This window comes from Diabrotica virgifera, chromosome 8, assembly GCF_917563875.1.
Source record: "Diabrotica virgifera virgifera chromosome 8, PGI_DIABVI_V3a".
In the NCBI taxonomy this organism is placed as follows: Eukaryota; Metazoa; Arthropoda; class Insecta; order Coleoptera; family Chrysomelidae; genus Diabrotica; species Diabrotica virgifera.
In genome coordinates, this window is record NC_065450.1 from 117177754 (window position 1) to 117190431 (window position 12678).

Sequence of the window (12678 nt, forward strand, 5' to 3'; positions counted from 1 at the left end):
GAATGTCGTTTTTTGAACATTCGCGAATACGAATGCGAATGCGAATACCTAATAACGACATTCGCGAATGCGGATGCGAATGCGAATGTTCAGTTTTTTTAAATTTGTTTCTATTTTTGAAATGTTTTCTAAATCTATAATGAGAAGTTAATTGACATTTAGTATAAATCAATCTGAATCTTAAGCTTTATTACATTATACCAAATAATAAAATAACGTGAAGGCTGATAATCTGATTATACGAGGTTAAGTTACCTTTTTTTAACAAAAAGATGAGAAAGAGAATAGATTTTTATTTTATTAATCTAACGTTATTTTCAAATTTTTTTTTTCTGATACTCATATTCGCAAAACATTCGCACAAATTTTGCGAATGCTAACGCGAATGCGAATATGCAAATACATGCGGATATTCGCGAATGCGAATGCGAATACGAATATTCGTTACATCACTACGTCCGATGACGGTGTAATTCGAAAACCGATCCTAGTGCGCAGGTCAATCCAACGAGTACTTGCATTTATATGGCATTTATCTGTGTACTGAAATTATCCACACAAAACTGTTACTGGAAGATCACAATTTTTGTTGGAACACTCGGAAGGACGGTGCGATGAACGATCCTCTGTTTGCTGGAAAGTATTTTGTTTATTGCGCAGGAGCGTGATCATTACGTGACGGTTTTTCGTTGTGTTGGAACAAACCTCATGTTTTCGAAGATCCAAACCTTAGCAATTGTGGGTCTACAGAAGAATTCTACGCTTGTTCTGGACAGAACACAGAACCATCCTGTCAATTCTTGAAGAGCTTCATTCATATGAAAGACAGGCTATTAAAAAAAGTAAACCAAGCATACCTAAATTGCTTCGGCCGTTCTTTTTGATTCACCCTGTGCGTTATTTCATAATTACTTCATACTTCATTATTTTGCTTTCAAACGGGTTTAAACATGAAGAATGCCATTGACGTAAAAGTTACGTTCACATCGGATCTTTTAATTGTCTGGCTACTTGAATAAGACATGAACAAATTTCCAGCGAAAATGAGAAGCATAGATAATTATACGAGCTCATCGAGCTAGCAGAAGTATAGACTAACTACTTTCGGTAAGCAGTATACTTAACTACAATATCTAGTGAGGAACAAATTTATGGAATACATTAATTTTTTGAAGAATAGGGCAATTTTGGGACAAATCACGGAACAGGTTGATTTTAATTTTTAAATTTTGTTTATTTATTATTTTAAATAAGAATCGGAGTCGTCTGTTAGCTCATTTGAAAGTTTATTAAATTCTCTATTCAAAAATATAAACATTAACATAATTATTTGCACACGGTGGCCAAATTTTTTTTAAATTAAATTAATTGACAGAACAAGAAGTAGTACGTTTTGTAATTTATTTAATTCAAAATACATACATTTTACTGCGGTCAGAAGACAGAAAAATGTTCATTTGACAAATAAACATTGCTTTTCGCTTAAATTAAATGTTCAAATTGACACCCACGTTTGTTTGAGTTTGAATATTTAATTTAAGCAAAAAGCAATGTTTACTTGTCAAATAGAAAATTTGCTGTCTTCTGGCAGCAGTAAAATGTAATTTTGAATTAAATAAATTACAAAACATACTTCATGTTGTGTCAATTAATTTAATTTAAAATAATGGCCACCCTGTATAAATAATTATCTTAATGTTTATATTACCTACTGAATAGAAAATTGATGCTTCGTTGCACCAACAAATCTTAAGCTCCAGCTTATAGATTCATAATTGTCGATTTTTATCTAAGCATGTCTTAACTGAGACGAAGTTGTAAGATGCAATTCACGTCGCAATCCACTAAGACTCAATGGTGCAACACGTATGTTTAGTAAGCTGAGCTTCAGGCACGTCTTAAGCTTAAGATATATTGGGGCAACGAGCAACCAAACATAAATAACCTTTCAAATAAGCTGGCAAAAAAAATCATCAATACGTCATCACGCCCAGATGGATGTCACTAGTATAATAGATATGCCAAAAAATAATAATTAAAATAAAAAAATCTGTTTTTTTTATTTTTTTGGATTTTGTCTCCAAAATCGCCTATTCTCGAAAAAATGAATTTATTCCATAATTTTGCGCCTTACTGTATAATATTTAAACGGTGTTTATTTTTATCTCTAAATTTTTAGTCATTATCATTATCATAAGTCAAAAGTCATTATCATAATTAAATTTGTAATTGCAATATAATTGATGCGGGATTTGGACACTTTCGAATAAATTTAATATCATAATCTAATTACGTGAGAGAGGTGTTAGACAAGGATGCGTGTTGTCACCTGACTTATTTAACATTTATGGTGAACATGTCATGAGGATGGTTTTAGAAGGATGGGCCGGTGGAGTAACAGTAGCTGGTAGGAAAATCTCCAATTTAAGATTTGCTGATGACACTACACTTATAGCAGCAAATGAGCAAGACATGTTTGATCTTCTGCGATGAGTTGAGTACGAAAGCAAGAAAGTTGGTCTGAAAATCAATAAAGCTAAGACAAAAATAATGGTGGTCGACAGATTCGACACTATTCAACTGACTAACATGTTACAGGACTACCAGATAGTAAACACCTTTGTCTATCTCGGGTCTAGTATAACTAAAGATGGTAACTGTGAAGCAGAAGTTCGGAGACGTATTGGTATGGCAAAAAATGCGATGAGTCGCCCAACTAAAGTTTGGAAAGACAGATCTATCTCTCAAAATATCAAGATGAGACTGGTGAATGCCCTTGTATTCTCAATATTTCTATACGGAGCATAGACTTGGACTCTTCGCGCATGCGAGCGCCAAAAAATTGATGCTTTTGAGATGTGGTGCTGGAGAAGAATGCTGCGCATACCTTGGACTGCTCATAGGACAAACGTTTCCATTCTAAACCAACTCAATATTAAAAAAAAGGCTGTCCACAATATGTCTGCAACGAATTCTGCAATTCTTTGGTCACGTGGTTCGCAGAGGCGGCGACAGTTTGGAGAGATTAATTGTTTCTGGAAACGTTCCGGGGAGAAGATCAAGAGCACGATCACCAACTAGATGGTCCGACCAAATAAAGCATTCAGCTGGAAACTCATTCTGCGAAGCTCTTAGAGCAGCTGAAGATAGAGACCAATGGAGAAACATTGTTAGGAATATTGGAAGAAATCACGATCCTCAGTAATGGAGAAAAGACAAGAGAGAGAGAGAGAATTACGTGTATTAGTTTTTTTACTTGTATAACAACCGTTATTAGTTAATAGCAAATTAAAAAAATCTGTATAAATGCTAACCGCGAAACTGAAAATGATTAAAACAAAATTCGCTTTGTAGATTCTAATACATTTATTTTTACCAATTTCATACCCAAATTGCACTTTCCATAAACATTGGAATTACAAAACTAGGCTAGATACTTCGTTTGTAAATGATTGAAAGCACAGTGTTTGTGATACATCTCATTTGCATTTAATATTATACCAGGGCATTTAAAACATGAAACACCGGAATAAATCGATTTTTAAATGCAGCACCTATCGACTTTTTTGCATTATGTTCGGGTTGACGTCACATGTCCTCACACGTCCTCAAAAGTCCACAATAGAAAAAAGGGATCATATGGGAGTCCTGGGTATACGGACTCCCACATGAAATTCTACCCCGATCAATGCAGACCAGCGTGAGGCGCTCTATTCCCGCTATCTCTAGTGACTTATCTTCGGTCTGTATTGCTTGCTCGGGCGCCGAGTCCCCGCTCTGTGCTATGTCCAGTTCGGCGACTCGGCGCTGGAGGATGAGGACCCCTCATGCCCGTTTTTTGAGTTTTGTTACTTTTTTTGTGGCTTGCGCCTATTGTTAATGTTTTATTGATTTTTTGAGATTTTTGTAGTATTTTTAGAGGGACGCGACGTCTGAAACGTATAAAAATCAACATTAATAAATATAATGAGATGCCAAAGGTGGGCAAGTTATCTTCTTTCGATAGAGCTACGATTATCTAGCCTTCATTATATATTTACTAATATTTGCTGTTTGGGTCTTCTGTGTTTCCATCTATGGTATACATCGTACCTTAATATCTCTTGCAGGATCCTGTTTGGGTGGTCTTGTAGCTCAGCAAATTTTGTTCTGGCTTTTTCCTCCATTATATCCAGTACTCTTATTTGTTTTAGGTCTCTAAATAAGAACCGTTCGGCGACGTATATGTTGTTGGTACCAAAATTGATGCAAGCAGATTACTTGGTGGTTTTGGAGTTGCTGAAAACGAATATGTCATGAGAACTGACCCCTGGAGCATCTGGTGCCTGGAACTGTCACCCTGGGTATTAGGTGCTCCGAGGGTCAGTTCTAATGTTTATTCGTGTTTAGCAAACTCAAGAAACCCGTAACTCCAGAAGATTCCATTTTTATATTGTAGACTTTTTTCCTGACGTCATCTCGAACATAATGCAAAAAGTTGCAAATCGATAGGTAGTGTATTTAAAAATCGATGTTTTTAAATGCCGTTGTCTACAGTGATGAGCGCGCTAATGACAGGCAAAATAACGCAAAAGGTGGAAATATAAAATACATTGTGAAATAAAAAGAGATGAAACTATTAGAGGTGGAAATTATCGATATAAACGTATAAATTAACATTACATTACATAGTTTCTCACATTTAGACGTCTATGACAGGATTATTTTATAAAATTCTTTTGTTACAGTGACAGTTGTTATACTCCTCCAATACGTCTAAAGGTGGGAAACTATGTAATGTAATGTTAATTTATACGTTTATATCGATAATTTCCACCTGTACTAGTTTCATCTCTTTTGACTTCACAATGTTTGTCATCTTTTGCGTTATTTTGCCGGTTATTAGCGTGCTCATAACTGTATATTCGAAGTTAGTCGGAACGGTCTCAGTATTTTTATAAATTCTTTAAACTGAGGCAAGGCAGTATTTAATTGTCCTGCTTGAATGGTCCTGTAGAAAGATTGTTGTACCTAGTTTTTTGCGATAAAAACTGTGCTGTCATGTATTTCAAATCGAGAGTAAGCGCCGGACTCCACTTGCGATTTGTAGTCGCGCGATTGTTTTGTCGCGAAGATTGAACACATTGTTTCAAATACAAGTCAATCCATTTGCGACTAAATAATCGTGGATTGACTTGTATTTGAAACAATGTATTCAATCTTCGCGACTAGAAAATCGCAAGTGGAGTCCGGCGCTAATAGACATACATACATTCACATACTTGTAGTAATAATAACGTACTATTAACAAAAGAAAAAACAGCAATTATCAATCACTCGTTTGCTACATCAAAATGTAACCGTGCAATTCATTTCAAAGTAAATGTGTACAGTTGTAGATAAAGTTTTATGGCATAATCTTGCTTTAACGATAATCTTAAAAAGGTAATGCACTGACGTGGATTTGGTATTGCGTTAATACATAAAAGTCGAATCAGGTTTTCTACGTGTATAGGAGATTGGACGTGCATTTTAAAACGTTTTCATATCAATTATTATTCTTACATGCAGTTGTAAAACTATTTGTTCTTTTGCTTCGCATATGGTTTGCTTAGAATATTCCAATCGACTTTTTACGGAAGATTTATATAGTTGATGTTTTATTTTCTTAGAAACAAGAATTATGATTTTGCAGATGGTAAACAATTATTACTTACTAAGGGGTCGTCCATTAATCACGTGATGTTTTTTGGCATTTTTAACCCACCCCTCCCCCCTGGTGATACATGGTGAGGTTTAAGACCACCTGTATTGTGATCACGTGTATTGTGACATTTCGTGATTTTTTATTGGACCCCTCCCCCTTTCGAGCCTCACGTGATTAATGGACACTAAGAGTCTAATCGAATTATTTTTAAACGATAAATGGATCGCATATTATGTGACTTCATTTCAAAAGGATTGCAAAAATAAATTTAAGATTTATTCATATATCTAATAGACCTAGGACGGCCGGTTTCCAACACTAAAATTTTCTGTCCAGCTTCAGGTCTTCGGAAAGGTTAACTTTAAATGATACCGGTTCTAAGAATATAGTTAAATAGAGTACTAAATGAGCGTTTAGTACTCGTCTGGTTATCTACATTGCTGGACTAAACCATTTTGGACTAGCCCATTTTGGACTAGCCAATTCTGGACTAGCCCGGAAAACCCACATTACCAAAAAAGCAAACAAATCGATATGAAAATAAGAGTTGAGATATTGGATGATGGAAAGAGTCTATCTTTAGAAAATACAAATGTAATGTACAATATTTTGAAGAAGTTCAGAGCTGTCCAGAGAAGTTAATCAAAAATATTCGTTAATGTCTTTATAGGCTATACGGAGTAGAGCTTTGGAATAGAGCAAACAAAACTATTGTTGCAATAACCCAGAGAAGTTGGTCAAAAATACTCGTATAACGAATACGACAAAACACTTTGTGAAGACTTGAAAATTCCCCACGTTAAAGACGTGAAATAAAGAAGTGTTATATATTAGTTAGATAGCACCAAATATCATGGTGCTATCATTTCATCCAAATTCTCCACTGCGACCATTACTAGAACCACAACAAGATAAAGATAGAAGGAACATTTAAAGACCTTGGCCAGAAGACAAAGGCAAAATAAGCAGGCCGTTTCATTGGAGCAACTCATCACTCTACTAAAGGGAGATACAACTTCCTTTCAAATCAGCACCTATATATATTTATATTGCAAATATTTATATTGCAAATGCAAGTACAGACAAAATTATCGTTTTCATTCCTATAGGTACTAGTTTGATAAAATAATGACTTACCAATTAGATTATTCGCAGTAACGATGATACAGCATAAAAACAATATGGCCGACGTGACTCTATAGTGGGCTCTAAACACCATATTGTCGATTAGAGCTTTATCAACCAAGTAGCGGACTTTGACAAAGCCCGCTACGGCTGATACCATTCCCAATACGGACATCTTGTGTTAGTAAGTAGTAGTGCCTGGAAAAAAGAAATCAATTGTTATCAAAAACTGTAATAATTATGGCCTGTTAATTCCACGTAAGTCAGGACTAAATGATTAATATTCTAAATTAAATTAAACCATTATATGATTTGCTTTTGTGTTAAATCTCGTACGAAAGTATAGGTATCAATTTTTAACTAAAATCTCTCTTCCGGTTTTTCATCTGGTATCATTAGAATTCCGGTAGATTCCGGTTTCATCATTAGAATTTTAAACTTAACTATTAGGTACTTTTTGTAGCCTTTTTGTTTTCTGGCTAGAGTCTGATCCTATCTGTGTCATATACTGCTGGGACTAAAATAGCTAACTTGCATTATACATACTTTATTTATTTTGTATTTATTTACTAGTTTTATCTTATATTCCTATATATTTAGTTTCTTTAAATAGTTTAAATCCATATTTTTCCCACCAAATTAGCCACAAAGCTACTCCTTCAGTTAAGTGAGACATTAATTATTATAAAATTATGTGCTTTAAGCTGGTCACCCACTAGTTTATTTTGGAAAAAAACTGCTGTTGACATACTAATAGTATGTAAAAATGTAGCAACGTATTTAATTATAATAAATGCCACTTATGTTTTAAATAGCACAAGAGAAGATTACTATTGTCCTTTTCATGATCATTTTTCAGTGCGTAACAAATGATAGGAAAAAGGGTAAGTCCGTGATAATACACATTTATGACATTTATTCTAACATGACATTTTAGTTCAATCTGACAGCTGTCACATTTTATTTTCAATTTGGAATAAAAACAAATCAAATGTGTTTCTTGTATTTAAATAAAATGGTATTTTCTTTGATTTGTATAGTCTTATAAATTATACAGATTATATTTGTAATATTATTATCTAATTAAAAAAAATTATTTTTTATTATGGCGCCATCTATCGACAACTAAAATAACTAGAATAAATGTTATAAAAATGTCACCAACGAAATGTAATCACCGACGTGCCTTTTTTTCCGTCACATACAATTTAATGCGTTAGAAAGAAATCGAAAAACTGTGAGGCACTGAAAGATGATCATGAGAAAAAGAATAATAGTTTATTACCCTACAATACAAACTTTCTGTATATATGATATTTTAATTAAGGATAGAGGATAGATCCTTTGAAGCACTTCTAATGGTAGTCCCATGGTTAGACTATGTCACAGCATTCTTTTGCTTTTATTAGCTGAATAATTTTTGTTATCACGTACTATTATCTTTTATTGAGATAGCACAAAACTCATTCAAAATATTTTGTCTTTACGTCGAAAACCTTTAAATAAAAATAAAAATTTGTTTCTTTGATGTCCTGCCTGCAAAATCCAAAATAAAATGTAAAATCTAATCGGTACATTTGATAGTGGAAAACAATTATTATTGTAATAGCTGACATAAAAAATCCATATAAACAATTATAAACAATAAGCAAAAGAAGAAAAAAATTAAACGAAAATTAATGATAAACGATAAAAAATGGAAGTGGCTATAAGTGGGACCAGTAGCACAATCTAACGAGTGAAAACGCATACGGAAATTAGAAGAAGTAATTATTCGGAATCTCCCCTTTTCATTATCTAATCATTTTTGATAAACAGCTGGAAAAGTCACCTTTCATTTGATAATTATTTTGTTTACAACTCATAAATTAATCTTAAATCCTCCGCTTCTATTAGATTATATTAGGTAATTAATTTATATGGTACAATATATGCCAATAGTTTTAAAAAGTGCACATACAATAACAACCAATTCCATGCGAATTGCACAATTGTTTGACACGTTTTTTTGTGTAATAACTCAAGAAAGCGCGAAATAAACATTTCCTATCGCACGTTTCAAATTAGTTTCGTGTCTATACTTTACATACAGAGTGAGTTTTATGTATGGAACGCCTCAATTATCTCGGAAACGTCTTGCACGATTTTTATATTTTTATAGATTTTAGTTGATAAGTGTCATCTAATGCAGCCGATATTAAAGTGGTTAACTTTCTTAGTTCAAATGTAACACGCTGTATATTTTTGCGTTTTGAAGTCCTTAAGAAATACTGATTATTTTTCATGTAATATTTCCAATATTCAAATGCTGTAATTTCGGAGTTATTGCTACATTTATTTTAAAAAAATTGTTAAAGCAAATAATTATAAAAATCAATTTTTTTCGCCCCCGGCAGAAATTATTTTAGATTCTTCGGATGATTGGGAGCAATAAAGTTTTTTTGTAATTTTTCCCTAAAGTTGATCGTTGTCAAGTTATAAGCAATTTCAAAATGAAAAAAAAAAACGAAAAATGACGATATTAGTTACCGATAAGTAATTTGGGCGTATTTAATTTTAAAACATTGTTTTTTAGTTATTAATGCGGCACGCTCGTTGGTCCCCTCATAAGCTCTTCATTTACAATTAAGAAACAATGTTTTAGAATAAAACATGCCAAAAATTTTAGTTATGTTTTTTAGCCTTGAAAATCGTCATTTTTTGTTATTTTTTCAGTTTTGAATTGTTTTAAGTTTAAACTGAAGGATTAACTTTAGAGAAAATTACAAAATACCTGTTTTGTTAACAATGATCCAAAGAACCTAAAATAATGTCGGCATGGGCCGAAAAATCGATTTTTATAATTTGTTTCAAAATTTTTTTTAAAATAAAAAAATAAAAATCTAGCAATAACTCCAAAATTAAGGTATTTATGTATAGGAAATAGTACATAAAAAATAATCAGTATTTCTTAAGGAATTCAAAAAGCAAAAAAATATGCAGGGAATATGCAATATTCCATTTGAAATAAAAAAAGTTCAATAGATTTCCAGAAAAACGGAAGACCTAACAACAATGCAAATAAATAATAATATCGGCCGCATCACAAAACGCTAAATAGACACACATCGATTTTTGACGGTCGATTTTTATCGCCCGTCAAAATTCCGATAAGAACCCACATGCGAAACGGGACATTTCACAACGCCGATCGTTCTCGATCGAAATAGGAATTTGGACGGGCGATAAAAATCGACCGTCAAAAGTCGATGTGTATGTATTTAGCGCAACTCACTAAAACCTATAAAAATCACGCACGCCTTTTCCGAGATATTTGAGGCATTTCATACATAAAACTCATTGTGTATGTCTTTTATAACTACTGCACACAAAATGTAGGAATTTATTATTGAATTACAATAGAAATGGTATTATTTTATAGAATTATGGCCTTATTTCTGTCTTTTTTCTTTTGTCACTTAGTTTAACTCTTGCCATCTTAGCTAACAATTTTCGAGCATACCGATTTTGTCATTTGTTCCATTAATAAATATGTACCTAATTAAATAGAGGAGAGTCGCCAATTATGGAATACCATTTTGTTTTGGGGATATAAAATAATACCTTTATAGAAATGAAAACAATTTAATGTTATGACACATCAGTCATACATTTTTATATAGTAATTAAAAGCATTCTATTAAATATCTTAATTAACAAAAAAAATCGAACAAAAAAACAAAATCCCAAATGAGTAACCAAATATGGAATAGGTACCCATATATGGAATAATGGCAAAACCAACATATCAATAACAAAAATACACATAAACATCTGAGATCAAATAAATTTAAATAAGAAAATTGTGAAAAATGAAAGAAGTAGCTTAATTCACTTGCAGACATCACAGATCAATGTATGAAACTCTGGACCAGTACAATCATAATGATCCCACGTACACTTAATCCACTATTCCATAATTAGGCCCCAACGACTGTCCAGATTTGGATTTGTACATTATTTCAAACTAGTATCAACATTTTTTCAAGTCGTAATGTTTTATTTACAGAAGGTCATAAAATATCAAAATAAAGGTACTATTGATATACACAATAGCATAACAAGTCTGTATTCATGCATAATAACCAATAATACTCGTTGCATATATTTACCTTTGAAATTTTCTGCGAGACGATAAAACAAAACGCGCGCCGGTCAGACACGTATCGTTCGCGCATCTGACACAGATGTGTGAATACGATAATAAAGAGAGCGACTGAAATAGAGGATGGTCTTGTAGTGCGGTTCCAACTTATATTTTCGAAGAAATCAAGGAATTCCATATTAGGGCAGTATTCCATATTTGGTTACTTTCATCTACTTATTATGTATATCCATATGAAAGAGACACCAAGACTACTCGTATAATATTGTGAGACTCGGAATAATTTAATTTATTAATGTTTTATATAATTATTATCGTTATTTAGTCAAAAATCCTTTGTAAACGGTATATTTATTTAAAAACCTTTCAGTTAAATTATGGAACGTTTTCTGCATAAATATTCCACCTTCAGTGATGCTAAAAGGTGTACATGGAGCTAAACCTAGCTAGCCATTAAATATATGGGTGAAATCCCTTCTCATAAGTACATACATACATACACTTTCAATGCTGCTACAAGGTATACATGGAGCTACACCTACTTAGCTAGCCATTAAATACATGGGTACCAGTAGCATTACAAACACAACGACAACAACAACAACAACAAAAGAAGCAGCTTATGCCCAATCTGTAACCCAATCACATCAAACGATCCCGCAACAAACTAATCCACAGATCCCACAACAACCTACTCCACAAAATGTACAAGCTGCACCAACACCCCAACAACAATACAGGCCAACATATGCGCAAGTTGCCAGTGACAATAATATATTATCCATTTTTCAAAATACAATTACAAACCAACAACAAATAATGAACCAAATGGCAGCAGAAATAAAATCACTTAGAGAACAACTCACACAACTAACTAATTTCTTAATTAGAAATGGCCCAACTGTATAAAATTGCCCTTTTGAATGCAAACGGCCTTGCCAAACACAAACAAGAAGTAGAAGTATTTCTTGCGCACAACGACATTGACATTCTTCTAATATCAGAATCCCACTTTAACAGTAGTTCTTACTTTAATATTAAAAATTATTTATTGTACCACACAACACATCCAGAAGCTGACAGGATAGCCAGAGGAGGAGCGGCAGTGCTCATTAGACACCAAATTAAACACTATGAGTTACCTAAATTCAGTAAAAACTTTCTACAGGCAACCAGTATCGTAATTGAAGATTGGCTAGGTCCATTAACAGTATCAGCGGCATACTTCCCACCAAATTACCCACCAAATAAACAAAAGATGGAAGAATATTTCTTGTCTTTAGGTCACAGGTTCCTAGCAGGAGGTGATTACAATGCGAAAAACATAGCATGGGGCTCAAGACTAACAGCGCCAGGTAGAGGTAGAGTACTATATAACATCATCCAAGAACTGCAATTGAGTTACCTATCCACATACACTCCAACGTACTGGCCTAAGGATCCAGCTAAAATACCAGACCTACTTGATTTCTTTATAGTTAAAGGCATAGGAGCTGGTTACCTAAATGTAGAATCAAATCTAGACCTTTATTCTGATCACACACCAAGAATAGCACAAGTTAGTGCCACAATTATAGAAAAAGATCTTCCTGTAATGCTGTTCAACAAGAATACTAATTGGGAACAATATAGAAACCAAATTAATGCAGAAATGGACTTAAAAATATCATTAAAAACAAAAACAGAAATTGAAACTGCAGTAAATCAATTAACAAACATCATC

At 33.2% G+C, this 12678-nt stretch overlaps 2 protein-coding genes across 3 annotated transcripts in view; one reads left to right on the top strand and one right to left on the bottom strand.

Annotated features, from left to right (window-relative positions):
- The window catches only part of LOC114336054 (dedicator of cytokinesis protein 3), a 403673-nt gene that overhangs the window by 147776 nt on the left and 243219 nt on the right, over positions 1-12678 (top strand). The window lies entirely within an intron of this gene.
- LOC114336053 (innexin inx3) overlaps positions 1-12678 on the bottom strand; it is a 60103-nt gene that overhangs the window by 21593 nt on the left and 25832 nt on the right. The window contains exon 2 of the mRNA XM_028286365.1: positions 6824-7009. Coding sequence (XP_028142166.1) covers positions 6824-6986 — 163 coding nt within the window. The 5' untranslated portion in view covers positions 6987-7009. The remainder of the gene's footprint in view (positions 1-6823; positions 7010-12678) is intronic.